The sequence below is a fragment of the Harpia harpyja genome, chromosome 11, assembly GCF_026419915.1.
Source record: "Harpia harpyja isolate bHarHar1 chromosome 11, bHarHar1 primary haplotype, whole genome shotgun sequence".
Taxonomy (NCBI): domain Eukaryota; kingdom Metazoa; phylum Chordata; class Aves; order Accipitriformes; family Accipitridae; genus Harpia; species Harpia harpyja.
The window spans coordinates 25152592-25175857 of record NC_068950.1 but is presented as its reverse complement, the minus strand read 5'-3'; the positions used below and the strand labels follow the sequence as shown (position 1 = coordinate 25175857).

At 35.8% G+C, this 23266-nt stretch overlaps 1 protein-coding gene across 2 annotated transcripts in view; it reads right to left on the bottom strand.

Moving 5' to 3' along the window:
- DPYD (dihydropyrimidine dehydrogenase) overlaps positions 1-23266 on the bottom strand; it is a 368019-nt gene that overhangs the window by 318294 nt on the left and 26459 nt on the right. For both annotated transcript variants that reach the window (XM_052801600.1, XM_052801601.1), the window contains one exon: positions 1113-1195. In XM_052801600.1, coding sequence (XP_052657560.1) covers positions 1113-1195 — 83 coding nt within the window. Of the gene's footprint in view, positions 1-1112; positions 1196-23266 lie in introns of those variants that run through there.

The following is a 23266-nucleotide window of genomic DNA, read 5'->3' as shown; positions in this document are numbered from 1 at the left end:
GAAGTAATAAGAAAGGCTTCAAAAGAGGCAGGTTGCATGTCAAATCAGAATACTTTTACAAACACTTATTCATAGCAGTGTACATAAGACAAGAGCATCATGAACATAGAGTCATGCAAATAAAGTAATTCTAACACATCCATAAATTTAAAGGGATTATGAACACAATCAAAGCAAATGGGTGTAATTATTTTTTCAAGAAGATTCTCAATATTTTTTGTTGGGTTTTTTTTTTTACTTTTTACTGTGCTAGTTCAAGTCTAAGTACTTACTCTGATATCAGGCAAGTGAAATGAAGCACTATGTTTGCATCATTACATTTTACTATCCAACTTTCAAAACCTTTAAAAGTACAGGTTACTATAATTTTCTGATCCACAGATAATACTATAATTAACATCTTCCTGATTATTCAGTGAGTTACTTTAGAAAACGTGTCTTTGGTTCCACCATCTTTCAGCATAGTAATCATTCCCTTTTCCAGATACTATAGCTGACAAGTTTCTTTGGAGTCCTGTACCCAGCTACTTCACAGTGCACATAAGGATGACAGAAGATTCATGTAATGACTAATTTTAACCTCCCCTAATAAGCATTAAGTGCAATGATATGAGGATATTAAGCAAAATATACATCTCTACAATACATGAAGGACCCGATAGATTTTAACGTTCCATTAGCAAAACCAAAATCATACAAATCTGGTGATAAAATTCAGAGTACACAGGAACTACATACATAAAAATCAAATCCAATTTAAAAGCAAACACAGGTTTGTTCAAACAGCATTGTACAATTGCTTTAACACTTACAGAATTTAGATGAACAATATTTTCATTCACTAACAGTTTAGTATAAATATAAAGCAAGGCACCCCTTAAGCATTTTAAATAACAAATTAAACATTTACGTTTTTTACTGTGCAGTCAGGCTTAACATTTATGCAGCTTCAAAACCGAAGTACAGCCTCAAGGGAAGCCTCTCCACTGACAAATTAATACCTTAGAGAATAGAGCTGAATGGTGGCAATGAACTCATTTGTTCCCCCAATAATGAAGAATGACTCTTTCTTTACCACATCTGTGACTGTTGCTATGGTGACCCAGACTTACCTCATTGCTTCTCGAAGTGCTCCTCGCTCACTAAGAGTCGTGTGCTTGATGTCATCAAAATTATTTTCTAGTTTCTCACAGTTCTGCAACAAATGGACAAACCCATGTAAGGCTCTTAAACAGTATATTGTATATGTATTAACATTATTCAACATCATGCAAACAAAACTGATTTATATTATGTAACCTCAAATTATGCATTCTGATTTAATTACACAGGAGTCATTAAAAAGACACTGAGAACTCAGAAACAAAGTAAACATGAATCTTATTATATGGTTGTCATGGAAATCATCTTACAAATGTTCCATATCAAAATGTATAGAAATTTTACTTTTTTCTTCTTTGAAAAAAAAATTAATTTTTCCTTTACCAGTATGCAAGGCTACAAAGCTACTGTACACACACAGACAAGAATAGAAACCTAAACATGCATTTTAGAATTATAATAAAAGTTATAAATTCTGTCCCAATGAAACAGGCAGTGTTGTTGGAACAAACCAATCATATTTAATTCATATTTAATGTTTAAAACATAACAGAAACTGAAAAGATTAATTGCTTATAGGCACCTCAACCACTTAAAGCTTTTTCCAGATTAGAGGTCACCATTATTTCTCAAAGTAATATGAAGCCAATAATTTTGTGACAATAAGTAAAATAAAACTTCACTGTATTCTGTTAATTATTATTAAATGTGTGACTGGTTCCATTACTCCAGAGTGCTGATCCTTTTCTTCTGCTCCCATAAAGGCGGTAAAATTGACTCGGAAGATGCTAGGGAGTACAGAAATTTGTATCTGTGCAAAATCAGTGTGAAATACCAGCAAACAAGAATTCCCTGATCATCTGCACCATCCATAGGATTTTTATATTCTCTTGAGGCTTCGTCAATACAGGAGGCTTTTAGGTTACCCCTGTTCTCTGCAGCACCTTTCTCCAATACCAAAACTCACCTCTGGGAGGCATAATTTTGCCATATGGGTGTAAAAGAAAAACAAGTTGCAAGCGTAACAGTTAGTATTGCTAACAACCTTGAAGGCAGGATTATCAGGCTTTTTATGCAGTAGCTTTAAAGAAAATATGTGCACTGTTATTTGGTCATATTGCTTTCACAGTTTTTAATATCTGAATTAATTTTCAAGTCCACATCTTAAAGATAGTTATAATAAATACAATAAAAGTTACCTATTGTTATTTCTTTTGTGCATTGATTCTTTATTTTTATAATTACATTCAATTTGAGGCTACAAAAGCATTACTGTAAAGGAAATAATTAGGTATTTGTAAATGACCTAACAAGATACTTTAGCTTGTTCAATTAGCATTTAAACTATCATTATTTTTAAATAAGATTATAGACTTTTTAATACAAAGTTTTAATGCTTTAACAATACATTTCTGAGCAGGAGAAATGAACAAAGCTACATTCAGAACTTTTGCAATCTTTTCTCTCCCTTAAAAAAATTCTACATGCCTTAAGTATGAGTAGTAAATCTTATCCCATGGCTAATCAGATATTATTTATTTGTTTATATTACAATCAGTTGTCCTTTGTATGGCAAAATCCTACTCAAAAACTCAAAGGGATTACACGAGAAAGACAAGGAAGCTCTACAATGAAGTATACCGTTATTTAGATCAGCCTACATTAACCTTCAGCTCCAAGCACACACAGGCAGGTCAGTCATTTAAAATACACAAAGAAATCCAAATCAACAATACTAGTAAAGAATTCCTGATTCATCAGTACTAAACTGAAAGTATCTGTGCAAGCAAAATCAAACCTCCTATCCTCCAGGAAAACAGACCAAAGGAAACACCATTTGGAATATTGCTCCAAGTGCCGAAAGAGGAAAGCCCATGCTTTAACAATCTTGTGCCACCAGCATCTGAGCACAGTTTCAGAACATCTGAGCATCACACAGTTCACTTCTCTTGACCTTCTGGTATAAAGCACATAGAAACGGCAGAGGATCCAAAGCACACAAAATTTTTATCAAACACAATTAAATCTTCTCTATATCATACAAGCTAAAATAGCTGATGCTCTCCACGTGGACAATGCTGAAAAGAGTAAGTTCAGCTGGTATTTCTTCTTTGTCTATATAGACCATACTGTGTTGATCAGCTGAAGGGCAACAAAGGTGGCCCATATCTAAAGAAAATGCTGTGATCATGTAGCCTTACATGCACAAATATTCTATCTCAACTATAAACCCTATGCAAAAGTGGATAACCCAGAACAAAAAATGGAACAAATTTTATAGACTCAAGTAATAGATGTACCAATTCATTTGGCAAGAAGATGAACTTATTTCTACCATTTCTGAGAATTGTTTCTAGACAGTATCTTTCTCAGCTACTTTCAGCCAAATAGCTCTCATCCAAGGTACAGCAGTTGGAGAGCAAATAATTTCACCGTTAGGAAAAAATGAACTAAAAACAGAGCCAGATGCAAACTCCTGAAGGAAGATGACCTCATAGTACTATGTAATCAGCTACTGCATACACACTGAACAGGAGAGTGAGCAAATATTGATCATACCCACTGCTTTCCAGTTAGAGCTGCAATCATCCAAAATAGTATGTTGCATCCTCTCAGAGAAAAGAGAACAGGGTGTCTGAAGTACCAAATATAAACATAGCTACAGGTGTATAGAAGCCACTTCTTCATCGGTCTGAGTATCAGCTTGCACGCTACATTTGTAGATCATCTGAAAGGATATCAGTTCATAAGAAAGGCTACCAATATGAATGAAATTGTGAGCATGAGAATACTCTGAAGAATATGACTGGGAAATGATGAAGCTTCAGTAGACCATGACCAGGGCGAGCTTTACATTCTTAAGTATTAATCAGTAACAAAAATTGAGCTCATTCTATCATCCATGCTACCACATAAATTAATATCTATAAACATCTTGCTCAGGGCAGTATGTTTTGGCCCATAATACTTCACAGATTTAAGTATAATGAGCAATTAAACTCCCAGGTGTTTCATTTTGAGCAGCAGCTAAAGTAAAAAAATCAAAACACAAGCAATGAAAAAAATTAGTCTTGGTGGCTTACTGCCAAGTGATTTTCTGTGGGTATAGATAAAGTCTGGAAGTTTTATCTCTATGATTCAATAATTACATAGCACTCTATATGTTATTGCTGTTGGCAGATCTATAGTGCTGCATGATACTAAACTAAGTATCACCTTTGAGAAGTTCAGGAGGAAAAATAAGTACAGAGATGCAATTAGGGACACGGTCATCATAAGTCAAACTACCGTTGAATGTCAAAAAGCCACAAAAGCCTAATACTGCTTCTTAAAGGATTCTGGCATAAATACTTTGAGGTTTTTAAATGAACTAAAAAGCAAGAGAGTAGGGAAGAGATTTTATATATAAATAAATGGCTTATTTATCACATAAGAACTTAACTAAAACTACATGACAACTAGTTAAAAAGGAAGATATAGACTGGATATCCACAAATATCTGTGGCATCACACACAGCATACTAGTGGAACATCTAATCAGAAATGAGAAAGATGAATTATGAATGTATGAGACGAAGAAGAAAGAAGATTAATGAACAAATTGAAAAGCTTTTCCCCCCATAACCACAAAAATATAACTTTTATTCCTACTGCAATATTTTATTGTTAATAAAATAAACTGCAAGCTTTGGGAGCAAGGACTATGTGCTCGTAATTCTGTATTTTCAGTTATGGTAAGCGATAATATTAAAAATATCATGACATAAACTTTATAATAATATTGTAACAGTCTGAGGAAATTCAGCAACTACCAAGTCCAAAGTAGTCTTACTCTTTGACACTGGTTGAAGTAACAAGCTAGCTCATATAACTGGAGAATATAAATAAAGAATCACTCTAGTTTTAAACAAAAGCCTAGGATTCTGCCAAAAGTGAAGCTGTACTTTTTAAAACACATCTCTAAACATTCATCAGCGTAGCTTTCTTGTATATGTTTTTGTCTTGGATGGAAAAGCCCTCTTTGCTTGACTTAGTCATTTGAAAAGCAATTCTTGATTTGGCCTCTTGTGTCAAAGGCAAAACTTTGCAGAAGTAGCTCAGAAACCAAAAGCAGTCTATTGCCTGGTGTCACCACTGAGAATCTCCCTAAATCATAAAAGCATTGCTGCCTTTGCTCTGCCATGACAGGCCTAAGAGTTTTGAGAAGACCATAACTCAAACTCGCCCATTCTGCAATGCAGTACTGATAAAAGAAGTGACCCCCACTTCCATCAAAATCAACCTTAAAACTTCCATCCAGTCAAACAAGAATGGGATCATACTAAGCCATATACTGCTACTTTAACTCTATCCTGAAATACTTCACATAAGACTTTCAAAAGTGTTAGTATTATGGATAATGTCTTACACACATTTTGAGATAGTTGAAAATCTTTTGATATGACAACAGCGTAAGACCTATTCTAGGGCAGCCTGCATCACTGAAGTTGAGTAGATCTCTTAACCCTAGTCGATACACTGCCAAATCAAAAGCCTTGCTTATAATACCGTCTCTCTTCCATGAAATAAGGGTTTAGGTAAATAGGATTGCTGAATTCTTGAAATTCATTGCTTCCACATGGTTTTAGGAAATTTTCTTAGAAAGCTTGAGTTTTTTCCAAACATTTGTGAAAGTAAGTCTCACATTTTTACTGTCAAATGTTCTCTGTGTATTAAACATAAGGAACATACAGCAATTGAAAGATGGAACAGCTCTCACCTGTTCAGTTCGTATTTACTATTGCTGCTAATGCTAAAACAAATTCATTTTTCTCCTGTTTTCTCCTTTACAATCCATGAAAAAGGTTCCTACAGAGTATGTTGTGTCTTAATTTTCTAATGTTCATGCAGCCAAATTTTAAAATGTGCATATTAAATGTATTTGTACCTAGACTTCTGAGTGCTTAAAATGAGACAGCCTGGTCCAAATTCTGAAGGATGTAGTAGCTCCCTCTGGTATTTCAGTTAGTTACCTTTAAGGAGGTAGGCTCCAACAACAGATTGACAAAACTATTGGGGACCTATAGAATCTACTTAAGTAGCTATGTCCTGTACAGATTCAGCAAGAAGTGTCTCAAATTTTGGTCCAAAAATTCCTTAAAAAGTCAAGTCCCACACATGCCACAAGGCTGACCACATTAGCTAGCTCTTTTGAAAATGTTGGCCATACTGTAGAAGTGATCTCCTTTACCAAAATTTTAACAAAAAAGCTGACTTCTTCAGGGGACTGTATAAAAAGTGTAGAATGCTTATCTCCATATTGATGATCTTATTGATATATAAAATGTTAACACCAATAATCACTTGTTATTCTGGAAATGTGAATTATTTCATCAGCAGAAAACTTTAGAAATAACTAACTTGTGTTTTATAAACCTAAAGCAACATTATAATAGTAATCTAAACTGTAATATATTGCTGCAAGGATAATTATTAAGGGAAAACACAGCTGACATTTTCTGATTTATGCACACAATCAGAGATGGAGTCCAAGGACTGTGACATAATTATCTTCATGCTAACAATTTTTGTAAATCTCTTGACAGAATTTTAGCTAATTTTAAAATGCCTTCTGAAGATTAGCACTTAAAACTGTTGGGGAAAATAGCACAATTTATTAGCAAGGGTATAATTGTAAACCTTCCAAATACTCATTGTGAATATCATTTAGACAGTAACTCCTGCTTTAGCAGCTGGTATATAAGACTCCAGTTTATGGAATCTTGAAACAACAGAGAGAGTAGAATCTAATTAAACAGGACTACATGCCAAAGAAAAATTATTAAAAACAGACTAATAGACAACTGTTATGAATTTGGAATAGCACGTCTACTTCTTTTGATGCAAACTTATATAACACTGTGCTTTATTCTGATGAAACCTAAATATTCTTAGCAGACTTCTCTCTTGATTTGGAACAGGCTGTCTTTCTACACTGAAACAACACAGAAAGCTAAATGGTTCCACTGATCTCTCACAGACTTAAGCACCCATCTGCTATAGGGTAAAATGACTTATATATATTGCATTCTTCTCATGTTGGTGCTACAATTCATTAAAGTTATTCAGTAGCCAATAGCTGTATTCCATATAAGAAGCCCCCTTAAACTATCTTCATATTGAGAAACTAAACAAAGCCGATGCCATTTGCCAAGGGTTTTATCTAAGAGCATTCTTAAAAACTAAACAAGTAAAAGGATTGCTTCATCCTAACTGTAAGATATTACGATCTATGCAATATCTACCTACTAAATTCCTCCTTCCTATTTGCTGTGACTCATTCTCAAGGGGTTCTTATTCCAAACAGGGGGAAAAACAGCTTAAAACTGATACCTGACCAGCTGTTCACAAAGCAAAACTAAGTATTTTTTTAATATGTACATATTCCTAATATCTGCAGAAAGTATACTGAGCCCTCAGGTATTTACATAACATTTGACAGCATGTCATTCATAATACATGAACATTTGTTATAACAATTTTTTCATTATGTGATATAGCCACATCAGCCAGAGACGTGCTTTGAAAAATATAGATATTCCAACAGAAAATCAGCTCTAAGTGTTAGTAATCAAATAAAAATCAATAGAAAAAAATATTAAATAGAATTGTGGGTGGCTGCAATCAATGCCTAATTAGCATAACCATGTTAATTTTTCTCAGGTTTTTTTAAGAGGAATATTATTTTTAAGGCACTAAAAATAGTGCACATGCGAACTCAAACACAAGTATCACATTTTCTCCACAAATGGAAATATATTGCTAAAACAGGACTGAGACCAGGAAACTCTGATGCATGAGATATTCTCTGAAACAGCAAGTGTGGTTTTTGTTATTAATTACCAGAAATACTGTCAATGTAACTGGGAATTCTGAAGCGGAAGCAGACAATTTTGGATTTTTAAAAGTTTTCCCAGTATAAAATATGGTACACTTAATCCTTAAAGACAGGTAATTATATAAAAGTTAATTACTTGTTAAAAATACATAACACTAGTTTGCAATTTTACTGGGATTGTGAAAGATCTTCCAATCTGAGATGGCATTCTGCTAACTTCCTTTTCGTGCTGTTACACACACAAATTTCAAGTAGCAAATTTATAACAGCCTTCGTGTTCACATAAGGGTATGGTACCTTGCTTGCATTCAACCTGCTGTTGTCAGAGCAGATGCAGACACCACATGTTTTGGCAATGGATAACACATCAGATAGTAGCGATACAGGGAGGATGAGAAAAGACATCCTGAAAGGACCAAGCATGCAACACAAAGAATAGTATACCAAAGAACTCAAAAGAAAAGAGTAAAAAGCTACAAAAGATATGCAAGACAGCAGAGGCACAGCTGGAAGTAATAAAGGAGCAGAGAATGCAGTTGATGCCACTAGACAGGACATTTTATAATGCTCCTCCCCTTCTGACTCAGCTTTAAAAGAGAAAACTGAGAACAAAAAGGAAGGAAAACCTTTGCCTCTCCCACTTTTTCCTTCTCTTCCTAGAACAAATGTTAAACTTGATCAGTAGATGAATGGGAGGACTTGGCAACAAGCTACCGGTCCCTCTGCATCTGAAGGGACACTTTTAAGACTGCTTCCCTCTATGGGATAGGGCTCTGTAGCAGGGAACAATACACATCATCTCTTAGAATATGACAAGCTTTGTCTAGATACAATTTCTTTTTTAAGGTGGGTGTAGTCCTGCCTTCTTCCTATTGCAGAGCCTGAGCACTACATAAGAGCCTTCACAGAAGTTTAAGATCCTACCTGGGACCCATTCTTGACAGCTGAATCCTCCAATTCTCCAGTAGTCATAGAATAAATTTACAATTTAATTCTTTAAGGGCATGAAGTCCAAGTAAAGAGACACAGGCTCTACACAGAATTTCTAAATATACTACTTTCACTTGACAGTGAAAATATAACTAAGTAAAGATTAGTAAGGAAAAAAATATCCCAAATGCTGTACTTCCTCCCCTCCAGTACTTTCCCATACCTCAACCTAGCTTGCTTTTCCCTTGGGATTCTTTACTCTGCTTAGGCAAATATTCCCCTGACTCATCGAGATTAAATAAAATGAGAGTATGTAGGTAAAGACCAGACTCATATTGAGAATTAACATTTACAGAGCTCATAACCTGGAAAAAAGGAAGAATCTTTAAAGTGCAGGTAGAACTGTACTCCTAAGGAACAGATTATGCTCTTGACCTTCAACAAAGAGCATAAGAAAAAAGACGTACCCAAAAGCCCCTGCTTTTTTAGAAACTGAATGACCAAGAATTTAAGGAATTAACCCCACATATTTGAGAGTACCAACTTACAGGATCGCTCTTATTTTTCATGCACAGCTGAAGAATTATTAAATATAAGAGCTTTTTAAAAATTAAAGTTACAATAAAATGCTTAAATGCCACCCTGAAACAATGCAGTCCAGCCCTGTGCAGAGGAATAAAAGCAAATTACATGTAGCAGGCTTGCTTCCTCAGCCCAGGATGCCACCTCTCATCTCTTACAAGGCACATTTTATTCTCCAACAACAGTATTTTTCAGAAGTGCCACAACAAAACATTTTCTTTCATGGTTCTGTGTTCACCATGCACTACAGCTCCCTGTAGTTGCCTCAGTATTAAAAAAAATAACACAACAGGACACAATTTTCCCAACCAATTCTGCAGAAGCTAATCTGCCTAAGCTATTTCCCATGATTTTGCATAAGCTTCTTTCCCAAATAACTATGAGAATGGACTAGGTAAGTGTGCTGTTTTAGCTGGGATAGAGTTAATTTTCTTCATAGTAGCTAGTATAGGACTACGTTTTGGATTTATGCTGGAAGCAGTGTTGATAACCCAGGGATGTTTTCGTTATTGCTGAGCAGTGCTTACTCAGAGCCAAGGCCTTTTCTGCTTCTCACACCGCCCCCCCCCTCCCCCGCAGCGAGCAGGCTGGGGGTGCACAAGAAGTTGGGAGGGGACACAGCCGGGACAGCGGAGCCCAACTGACCAAAGGGATATTCCAGACCATATGACGTCATGCTCAGCATATACAGCTGGGGGAAGAAGAAGGAAGCGGGGGGACATTTGGAGTTACTGCATTCAACTTCCCAAGTAACCGCTATGCGTGATGGAGCCCTGCTTTCCTGGAGATGGCTGAACACCTGCCTGCCGACGGGAAGTAGCGAATGAACTCCTTGTCTTGCTTTGCTTGCACATGTGGCTTTTGCTTTACTTATTAAACTGTCTTTATTTCAACCCACTTTTACTCTTCCAATTCTCTCCCCCATCCCACCGGGGGGTGAGTGAGCAAGCGGCTGTGTGGTGCTTAGTTGCCAGCTGGGGTTAAACCACGACAAGATCCCATCCTCTGACTTGGTGAATTACCAAGCAAAGAGTATATGTGCTTCTGTTCTGGATTACCGTGTTCCCTGAAAATCAGCATCACAGCATAAAAGATGACTTAGATAGCAGTGAAACAAATTTCCTTATGTGACAGTTGAGGGTACTTAGCACAGACAAAGCCAAATGTGAAATTGAGACTAGATTTTCCCAGAGGAATAACTGGAAATATTAAGTTTGCTTGAGAACCATCTATGCCAGTCAAAGGAATAAGCATTAGGAAAAAGGCTGCAGCCAGTAGAGTACAACCCTTTTATCAAGACCCTGGTGCAGCTGTGTTACATGCTGGAACTCTGTATCAGATATTCCATCACTATCATTCCTTACGAAAAACTGAAGAATGATCTGACTTAAAATAATCTGAATCTCATATGAGTGGCATATGAACGCCATATGCAAACGCCACAAAATGTTACCTCAGCTCTTCTGTTTTAAACTACATGTTGACTCTGAAGTAACTGTAGATGATAGCAGGACATGTCATGAGAAGACATATAACCAAGTTGACAATTCATATAGTTCTGAAAAAAACCTAGTCTGCAATTTCTCCTCTATTTCCATTTTCTTTGAGATTCAAAAGACATGTCCTTGTACTGAGATGTTCAGGAAAGCCAAGTATTTAAATACATTTTATATTAATTGCCATCAAAAATAGCTAAATCAGAGGAAGACTTGCTGTCATTTTCTTTTTTTTTTCAAAATACTATAAAGAAAAAAATTAGTGAAAAGACTACTATATTTATACGCATTCTTTACTATGTTCATCACTGACTGGTATCTAAAACCTTATTGTAACACTATAGGGTCCACATACAGTAAGACAGTGACCTCAGACTCTGTGGACAAATGGAAGCATACAAAAAAAAAAAACAAAAAAAACAAAACAAAACCATGAAACTGGAAAGCATGTATAAGAATGCACAAAGAACCACTAAATTGGTTCACTGGGAGCCAACACTGTTTAACAGTCAGCACAATTAAATATCTTTCAATATCATGCATCAAGCCAAGTTAGTCAAACTGAAAGCTTATACTCGTTGCTAAGGAGGTGGAACATCCAAGTCTCGAAGGGTGGGAGGGAACAACAAAGCAGGACAGTACAAACACTGTTGCTGTAAAATATTTTTTTTCCCTCTCAAAAAATATTCAGAAAATCAGAGGTATGGGGCTATTACAATGGTTACAGATCCTACGAAGTTATCACCATCTGTTGTGTCATCTATTTACAGACATACAGACATAATCAAAACTAAGTGAAAACTGCTCAAATAAGTGTAATTTTCCTTGAATAAGATACCATGCATGTTTAATAAGCTTGACAATCACCCAATACAAATTTAAGGGAATAAACAGTATTGGTTTCTTTTCTGTAAGAAATGACATGAAGGAGAACTTTCCTATACACAGAAATTAACAGGGTTTATGTGTAGCTACATTTGTCAGCAGGGCATTCAAAAGTTCTTTTCACAGTGAACATTAGAAAGAGCATTAGGAGAATGCTGCTGTAACGCTGTTTATTCACATGCAGCTTGAAAAAACCACCCAGGATAAATATATAGCCTCAGGTCTCAAGTCCATCTACCATCTTAGAGAGAAGAGCATCTAACAACCCAATACCGCAGTATGGCAGTATGCACTCTTCCAGTTCTGTGTCCCATTTACTGTCATCTTTGTAAGGTTTTTACTCCTTTGGAAGCTTTCATGTCTCAGCCTAAATAGCTTTCTTCTCCCAAAACCTTCCGGCCTGCCTTCAGACAGCTCAGAGTGCTGTATTCTCCTTCTTGTCAGTGTCTTAAAAATTGCTGTGTTCAAGCTGAGGTGAGCAATATAAGCATATCCCAAAGCACTAGTCAAGCACCTTCCCAGCAACTCCCAAGCAAGCAAGGACATATGGAGCCAAGATTCACCAGAAGAGAAGCGTAATGCAAGGCTCCTTGGTATGAGCTAGGCTTAGCACTCTTTGGAGGAGTCTACTTCAGGTCCCACAAACAGTGCTCAAGACATTTGGGCTAGATAGCACAGTTCCTAAGCTAATAAATTGGGTGTCTCAGCAGGGCTGGCTCTGTCACAGCATTTTCCTCACATGGCTATGCTACTCTCAAGTCTAGAAGTGGCTCCAACTACTGCAAGTGAAGGGCTTCCACTCCCTGCAACCAGAGCTTAACCTAGTACCCTTAGTATAATCATCCACATTTTACAATAAAATGCAATTACCTAGTTTGAAAATGCTATTTTCAAACATACACACTGAATATTTTCTAAATAACACTGAAACTCTTACTTTAAATTATTTTTCCTCTCTGGAAAACATATTGGACTTATTAATCAGTCCCCAGCTCCTGAGTGTCACTACTACTATTGCATATGTGCAAACAGAGCAATAGGAAAGAGCAGGGTGGCTGCAAAGCAAAAAGAAACAAAAATCATTATTCTTTTAACATAATTACCAAATTTCTCCTTTTTCTTCACGAAGCCATTTTTATCTCCGATTTTTAATTCTTATTCTTACGCAGCAGTTTCCCTGTTTCCCTTGTGTACACACTGTTTGAGCTTTCATTATTTAATTTTTCTTCAGTAGTGCCCTGTCTTTCCTTTTCTTTTTTTTTTCTTCATTACTTGGGTTTTTTCCTCTCCTGTTCTGTTTCCCCACACTTGCTTACTTTTTTTCCCTAGTCCTTACTAATTATTTCATGTCTCTTGGTCTGTTTCATTATGTGTCATGGCTTTTCCTTTCTTATTTTTTCATATTGCATTCCTTTATTCCACTCCTGCAGCTCCCTGATTTCTATGTGCTTCCTTAACTATTACCCAAATGGCTCCAAGCAGGACACACTCAAACTGAAGAACAAATAAATTAAAAGAAAAATACTATCTGTGGCCATGCGGTGTTGCCTAGCAACGCCCTGCACCTCTCCACAGCTTTTCTAGAGCCCTGGTGGCAACAGAGCTTTTCAGACTTATTGCTACAAATATATGCAAGTTCCTTCTCGTATTGTTTGTCCGTTTACTAGCAAATAAATGCAGAGGAAAATATAAATGAGAAAGAAAAACTTCAGAGAAAGCACCAGCAACAGGACTGCTTTTCCAGCACAAGAAAAAGCCACATACTCTGATGCATGCTGCCCCCTTGTCTCTCATGCACTCTGTAAAACACGTGCAGCTTATATGTTACTACTGGTCACCAATACTATTACTGTTAAAATCGTTGAGAAATAGAATGTAAATAATATTTCTTATGCAATTAAAATTTGTGTTAAATTCACCCAACTCTTAAACAGTTACTGTGTATGCACTACTGGCTGAGATTCATTGGCTTTTTACACTCTTGCAAAGTTGCTTCTGAAAGCTTTACACTAAAGAAAAGATAGCAGGTAGCCTCTAGATTGTATAGGATAGGAAAAATGGTCCAAGAATTGTCAAAAATGCAGTGGAATTATAAAGGAAGTGAAGTTTGCTCCTAAAGCTTATAGATCCAATCTTAAAAGATTTTCAGTATCTATTATTTCTAATGACTTCAGATGTGACAGAGGTGAAAGCGAAGCTTCCCCCCCACCCTCATTTCTTTTAAAACAAAAGTTTGCTGGGCTCAGTCTTCAAAAGTTAGAAACAAATGCTCATTAAGTTCATACTTTACAAAGTATTGATGATTCAGCATTAGCTAAACTGAGTTTCAAGAAGACAGATACCAACTCAGTTTCCCTGACAGTCCTTTTTTATTCCACAGCAATTAAAGACTCCTTCCAACAGCCAATGGCAACTTCTGAGAAAGAAAAGTCTTTTTAATTTTGGAATGGAAATAATGCTTATCCAAGGGACTGAAACTTTAAGTGTATTAGGAGTCCTGGAAGGGGAGTCAAGAAATAAAAATGCTAAAGCAAAAGATAACTACATAAATTAGCTAAGGACCAACCTGTGATGAAGCCCTCCAGAATGGATAAAATGTTCAGTTAACATGTGTCTTTCTGAAGGGCATCAAAATCAGTGTTATTACTTGGGAATTTTTTATTCAGCCTCAAATTAGTTTGATGTCTGCATAGCACAATATCAGTAGCAAGTGAAAAGAAGGTGCATCAGAGCACATACCTTAAAAAGTATTTCACAGCAGTCTACATCTCTCAGCTACAAATTGTTACACAGTAAAGAGAAACCACAAATGATCAACATAGGTAAATGAAGGACAGAAACTAATATTCAGGTACATAATCCCCATTTATTAACCTCACTCACAAAGAAATGTTTATAGCAATTAATGGCCAAAGTAAGGGTACATAGAGTTGGTTGGAGAACACACCAGAACCCATAGATGATACAGGTCACCATAAAACAAACACAGGCATTGCAAAGTCAAGCACTTAAATTCAAAAATGCCTAAAAAAAGGTTTGCTGCTTCAAAACTTGATTTGGCCCCTTCCCACATATGCAGCAAACCACCAGTTTTAATGACATGATCATATGCTATTTTACACAGAAGTGCTGCCTGAATCAGAAGACAGAACAGAGAGCACTCACCTAATCAATAGTCTTTCAACATTTGTGCTCAGTGTGTAGTCTTATTTACTGCAGACTATTCAAAACCTTACTTGAAGGCAGAACTATTTTTCCCCACGAACATTTCAATGACATCACTACAGTATCTGAAGTGATGTAAAAGCAATTTATTCTACATACTATGAATATCCCCTTTTAACAGGTAGGAACTGGCACAGAAAGACAATCCAATAACTGAGCATGCTATGTCAGACACCTATGGTCCAAAACATTAAAGTATATAGGAGACTGGAAGTGACAACTTGGATGATCAGTTACTCTCTTGCTTTCACATTCAGATTTTCTCATCCAGTTGATGGAACCATCACCCTCTGATCAGCTGGTATTTCTAAATCATCTTCTCTCTCAATTCCAGCCACTAAGCCCCTAGTCATTCTTATCCTCAGCCCTTGGCTGTACAGCCTCCTAATTGCACTACTAAATTTATTCTTACCTTTTATTTTATTCTAAACTTCAGTGTCACACTGTTCTTTATGATGTTCTAGTTCCTTCTGTATTGACAGTGCCTGTCGACTTTCTTGTAACATGCTCCTAATGTCAACCTCATTAATGAAAATATTAAATGGTATGAATCTGAAGATTGATCCTTCAGTGCTCTTTTTAAGCACTACTCACTACTCACTCTCATTTCCTTTCTAGCCAGTCCCTTATCAATTTACTATTCTAATCTAAGCAGATGATACTTCATTAATAATTGGCAAAAAAAAAAAAAAATCTTGTCAGTGTGTCATGATCTATCCCTAACAATAAAGCCCAACATGTCTTATTCCATCTTATATTTACCTTAACGTGTTTAATAAATCTTTGCTTCAAAATTTGTTTTCAAAGTTTTGCATGCTGCTGATATGAGACTGACAGAGTTATAGTTGCCCATCAATTCTCCATCTTTTAACATACAGAAACTGCATCGGCTATTCTTTAATCAAGTACCATAACATACAGCTTGCTTTACTCTTAGACCTGTAATTTCACATGTCAATTTTTCCATGATACTTTTACGGACATTTTTCTGTCCCTTTGAGTTCACAGATTAAACCCTCCAAGTTTTCCTTCTGGCCTGTCTAGGGTAATTTCCATTTCTGCACTTGTCTGCCCATTAGCCACCTCTTGTTTTACTCCCATTTTACTGAAACTAGGACAACAATTTATAAAGGTTTTAGACAATACCTAGGATGTGTAATCCTATCTTCACACTCACTTTCCTTGTTCTTTTTTTTCTTTTAACTTAGATAGCTTAACAACCTTTTACTATTTGTTTTATATAGCTGAATAACCTTTTACTATTTGTTTTCATTTCTTTCACCAGGTGTGACTCGACTTTTGAAAGCTCTCACTTCTCCCTCTGTACTTCCTGCTTTGCCCATCAATCCCATTTTTTTCAATTCTTTGTGGGTTATCCTCATACTCTTAATACTCTTTTCGAAGCTGTTTTCCAGTTTAGTCTAAAACTCTTCTTTACAAGTTGGGATGCAAACTCCAAATACCTTTTGTATATTTGAATTAATAACAATCTCCTCTAAATTCATGTCTTTGAGCTGTTTAGTTCAGTTCAGAGATCTAAACAGTTTTCTTAACTTCTGAGTTTGTCTTATAAAATACTAAAATAAATGTTGGTAATTCTTCTATAGAATTTAATATAAATTAACTAAAAAAAAAAAAAAGCTTGATGAACATTAGAATAGAATAGAATCATTAAGTTTGGAAAAGACCTCTAAGATCATCAAGTCCAACCATCAACCCAACACCACCATGGCCAATAAACCATGTCCTGAAGTGCCACGTCTACACGTTTTTTGACACTTTTTACATTCTGTGATTATCTATTCTATGACTTACCCCATTTGCTAAGTTTAAGGCTGAAGTCCATTCAGCTTGATACCTGCATTAGTAAGGGCTGATACTATTTAAAATTTTGTTAGCATTTCTGACTTAATGACTGTTACTAACAAAGTTTGTCAGTTATCACACCAAAGAATACATGCACCCTACCATTATCAGGACCTGTGGTTATCCAGGCTGTATATAGAAAGTCAAACTGTCTTACAATGACTTACCTCTCTGATAGCATTACAATCAATTCCAAGTATAGAAAGTTGTGAGGTTAACAGAATGAGGACAGTGAACTTCAGAAAATATAATTTCAATAGGCTCAGGTTGGTATGTCTTCTGAAAGATATACTGATCAGTAAAGGAAAGCAGGAGAGAGGGCAAACCAGAAATGCACAAAGGGAAACTATTCCCGAGTAAAGGAAAACAAACAAACAAACAAACAAACCCCACATCACTTAACAGACCTTTATGATCATACAATGTCTACCCCATGGCCTGGAAATCAAAATCACAAAAACGGGGAAACTATGACACATACCTAAGTATATAAATTTCTACAGCACAAGCACTATAGGAATAAAATCAGAAAGCTAAGGCACCAAGCAAATTTCAATTAGCAAGGAAGAGAAAACACAATAAGAAAATAGTCCTATATACATGAGAAGTAAGATGAAACTAAAAAAAAGTAGAGGTAATGTACAGGAAAGGAGAGCAAATAACAAATGATGCAGAGTGAACTGAATTATTTACAGCCTTCCCTGCTCTCTTTATGAAGATGGCATGGTATAGCCATAACTATTACTAAAAGTATTGTTTTTAGCAAGAACAGGGGATTGCAGGCTTAAGTATGAGAAAAAGAGGTTTGGGAATTTTTTTTTTTAATCAGACAGATGCAGTTCATATATCACTGAGTCATCAAGGAACTAACTGAAGCAATGCATGGATCACTGTCAATTGCACCCAAAGACTCTGAGGGCTTGGGGTTCCAAAAGGCCAGGAGAGACAGACATAATGCTTCCCTTTACAAAAAAAGGGAGTGAAAATAGCAATTATAGCCCCCAGAAGAGAAAATTAAGTACATTTATGAAAAATTATAATGTGACATAAAAAAAGCCAACGCGGGCATGTAAAAACAAAGTTAAATAAGTCTTATTTTCTGTCCTTAAGAGGATGGACTCATGAATAAGTGGCAGATGTGATAAATCTCGAATAAACTTTTTTTATAAGTATTCCACACCACATTTTCATAAGCCAATTAAAAATGTAGTCTAAATAAAACAAATATCCAGTGAGTGCATAAACAAATATCCAGTGAGTGCATTCTTCTTACTGAAGAACAACCCCTAGTTTGGTTTCTATCACTGAAAAAGGAACTGAATCAAGATGCTTCATGATTCATCCAGGACCCCAGTGACTTGGATAGCTGAAAAAGAATAACGTACTAATGGTTTCAACCAACATCATGTTTGGTAGAATAAGGGAAACAGGGAAGGAGGAGATATTAAACATTTTAAAAGGCAAGAGAAGAATTTAAAAATCAAGACAAACTGAAGGGTCAGAATTTAGGCCATAAATTGAATACAAGAGAATCCAACACTCTTGCAGAAGGAACAGCACATCGTGGGATAGTTCAGTGCATGAGGCAAAGAAATTATTTCATTCTACTTGGTGCTAGCTAGGTCCCAGCTGAAAAATTGGGTAATTTTTTCATCATCACAATTAGAGGAAGATGCAGAAAATGAAAATCCAAAGAAAAGCACCAAAATAACATTTTCAGAAAACATGACCAGCAAAGAAGAGTTGAAGGAAAATAGAGAACTGGAAGGATATCTAACAGGAATCTTCTAATATAACAGATTTTATACAAAAAAGGGAACAATCATTAATTGTTCTTCAAGTAGGAGGAGAAGGACAAGACAACAATTTGATCTTCAACAAATAAAATACAGTATATTTTAGGAAAAACTTGCTGTTGCATTGATTAAACACTAACAAGAATGAGAAGTCTCCAACATCATATGCCTTTAGAAGTGGGTTATAGAAATATCTGTGAAGAAATGTCTAGCTATATTTCATTCTGTCCCAATCCAGAAATTCTCTCACTATCCCTCCCAAACCTACATTTTTATGATTCTATGATTAGATTGATTTCTATTTACAGCCATAGCCTAATTTAAACCTGCTGTGTGGAGACTCTATGGCATATTCTCAGTACACTAGAAACTAGTTTAGTACCCTTCCCTAAAGTGATTTTGATCCATAAAGGTTCGGTTTTACCCTTGCTGTCTTTTTATTGTCTGTTGCATTATTAACATAAAATGCTTTACCTTTAAGTTTTTCATTCCTGAATAGTGCATATCCTTTAAGGTAGCTATACAGATAGTCACTTGGATGCTTCTTAATTTGTTTACTTGATTTAGCAATGTTAATAACATTCCTCTCACATCGTACATGAACAAGAAATCTTCAACTTATTTTTTTAAAGGAAAATACAAAAAGACATGAATTACAACTTGACAATTTTCAAATGGAATGCATGTGGTAGGATCTTTAGCTCTATAGAAAACCTCTTCCACTTCAGCTAGCAATTAAGCAACAGGAGGTTGTTGTCCTGTCTCAATATTACAGGGGAACAGAAAGTTTTGCTGAGCGATTGTTCCAGATACTTGCTGATGAAACAGGACTGATTGGAGATGGAAGAACTGACTGCAGAAAACACGTACATGTAGCTTTCTGAAGACAGCTGGAACTGGCACACAGCCAGAAAGACTAAGAGGGAATATGCCTCAATGTGGCAACACTACAGCTCCAGAGGATGGACTAGTTCCCATTTCATCAATATGAAGCACACACGCTACAAAGAAGGTTCTTGTACCAAGGAGTACCTAGCATCTTTGCAGACTGAAGAATCCCCAAAACATTATTTCTGATTATCAATACTGGATGGGATACTATGTTTGTTTTCAACACTATATTCAAACAATGTATCAGTTCATAAAACAACAAAGAAATCATTATGAAAGTCTCAAATTGTTCCTGAGATGCACCACCAAAAATTTAGGAGGTCCTGAAATGAGGACACTAATGTAAGCAAAGAATACTGAATATTGTAAGCAAAGGAGCAGTGAGTGATGAGGCAGTTAACTGCTCTCCGCCTGAAGACTGTACATGGTGATAAAAACACAACAGGTTTTCAAAGCTTCTGGACAGTTCTGTTGCACCAACATACTTTTTCAATCCCCAGCCTGTTACACATCTTTGCTTCAAAGCATGAGGATGCTAGTGGTTTTTTTAAATATGTTATCAGGATTGGTTAAAAGATCAAAACCAAGCTTTTCTGCCAGACTTTTTCATTCATACTTAAATCAAGTCATTTTTTGATATCCATATATGACTGATTTTTTAATATGCATAAAAGAATTGATGGATTGGTATGTGGAAAATTTTTGTCCAAATATACGGCAAAGTTGCAAACTACAAGCAGGGTCTTGTAATGAACACTTCGGTGCAACTTGATATTGGACAGTGCTATCAGCCCTGCTTAAAATACAGCATTCAGCAAGCTATACTACTTCCTTCACACTAAAATTGGTCTCTCAGCTCCTTTTACTTCTAGTGAGCAGATGTCTTCCAGGGTTTAGACACTATAAATAGATCTGAAGTGAGTAATTACTAACAGGCTAACAATGGCACAGGTTTCTCCAAGAAGCAATGTTCAAGCACTTACAATTTCTCAACCTAAAGCTCATGATCATTTTTAATTTTATAGATTTCTAAACAGAACAGAGATGGGACTTTCGCTACACAAGAAGAAAGTCTAGAAGAGGAAAGGAAAGAGTGAAAGAGCAGTATTGGTTTCAGTATAGGCAATGGTTTACAAAAGAAAAAAAAAGTGGAAGTACAGGAGCTGAAAAAAGAGAAGCTAGTCTTCTTGTTATTTATTCTGTTTTCCAATACACCAACACAAGAAGGCACCTTTATCTCCATCCAGTAACCACAGGGAAGTGCACATATAGAAACCAACATCTAAAAGAATATAAACCTAAGCATAAAATGAAAGTTAACAGTGAAGATTGTTTCTGGTCCTATCTCTACGCTCAGGTTTAATGAAGGGGAACGAGTTGATCAGACTTATCTAGAATTCAGCATTCGTGGCAGACAAGCATTTTTGATTTTGTCATTTACGTATGTGTAAAACCAAACAATTTGCAACTCTGAGACAATTCAGTTTTGAAATCGTTAAGTTCAGAAATACACCTGGAACTGAAAATCTTTGGTGAGTGCTGCTCTGTAAGAAGTGGAATCATCCAGCATCAAATCTGAAGGACACCAAACCTGAAGAACTCTGAACAGAAGAAGTTAAGAGATCAGAGGTGGTTTTGCATAGCACTCCAGAAGAGCCACAAGGTAGGAAGGAACCTTTTGCAGAGGACTAAGAAAGGATTTGGCATAACTTGCCATCAGCTAGTATTTAGAATTTGATACACAGAAAATGTGCATAAAAGCACTAATTTGTCGCAGTCAGGCAAGTTAGGACCTATTGAGATATTCCAATGAAAATACCTTAATACATTGAAACTAAAATAAAACAGAAAATTCAAGGATTATAATATGCATTTCTTAGAGCAAGTATAAGTGATATCATATATAAACATGTAAACCACTTTATTCCAGTAAAATGGTTATAAATGCCAGCATATGGTATCGATACGAGAAAATGCAGAGTAATTAGTTAATCTAAAAAATGCATGAGTAGGAATTTGACTGCTAAATGATTAAACTGGTACATTTTAAAATGTGTATTAATATTTAATTATTGACACTACGAGAAAAGAGAAAATCTCTTGATGTTACTTCTCAGCTCTTTCTGATACTCAGTAACTCATGTAATATTCATATGAATAGTTTGTGCATATACAGTCAATCACTAGTTAAATAAAAGAATAATTCTCAAATTCCCTAATCACCTCAATAGATCCTAATGCAATATTTTCCACATTTGGGAATCAGAGCGTTTTATTTAAGAAATCAGTCTGGCCATGATGAATACAGTGCAGCCCGAGCAGACATCAGTTCAAAGAATCAGATGTCAAAGTGCTCCCTCTAATGTCCCTTAATCATCACACCAATTAGTGGTTGAATAGTGATGTGATTAAAAAGACTGCTGCTATCCTATACCTATTCAGACTAGTAGAATTCTACATATGTTCTACCAATTAATGTTTGAATAGAGCAGCGATTAGAGAGACATCTGCCATTGTATATCCATTCAGAAAGGAGCTAAACTTGCATATTCATATGCAATGAAGACAAAAATAAATATTTGCAAAGGTAAACTATACATTTAGATTATAAAGATAATTGAGTTGATTTCCTCTAATGAGTGTTCTCTATTTTACAATATTTGGGATTATTTTTTATTTATAAATATATAATCTTTCATCAATACATGTCTAGAAATGGCCAAATTATTCACTGAAAAAGCATTTATCACTAAGGTTCCTGATTTCAGGCCTTCGGTGAACTGGGTTTCATATCTACTTGTTTGCAGTTTGCACTATTTCTGCTTCAACCCAGTTATCTGTGAACTGCTAACTCGATTATTCTGTAACTGTGATACATGATTGGGCACAAAAATCACGTGGCATTTTTCCATCTCACTGGAAGGCAATACTTAAAGTAACAAACTGATTACAGCTGAGAAAGAATCATCTTATTTACAGGTTTTTCTATGCAGGCTTGGACGTTGGTACACCAAGAGATACTTACAAACCTTTTTAAATAAGAATTCCTTTTTATGGATGTTCATATATAGCAGTGACAGCCACAGAAATACTATCAAAGCGAAAAGCAGTTTGAAGTTTTAGCAAACTCTTATTACTACTGTTTTAAGGGAGTAACCTTGTCCTCTGAATTTAAAGAGTAATGTGATCTGTTACATCTTGCAATGAATTGCAGATCTCGCTCTCCACCATTAGCACAGAGCAATCCGGTAGTTGCATCTTAATGTTGCAAAGAAAAAGACAAGGTGAAGAATTTGGTTCTCTCTAATGGCTGGAAAGAACTATAGAACAGTTAAAGACTCTTGCCCAAAAGTGATGCCCCTGCAGAAGAACAGCTGAGCTTAAAAATTTTTTGTTCAAGGAAGAGAGGCTCTTGTACAATGTTGATCGGGCTTAGCAAATGTAAGGACAAAGAACAATGCTACCACTGCCAGAAAATCAGTACTGTACAGGCTATGGCAATTAACTAGAAACCAATTTAAACCTCATTTCCTTTTCACCTTTCTTGTCTTGTTGAAATACTTCCAACTCTTCCACCTGGAGCAATTATTATTATCATTTCTAAATGCAGAAACTGA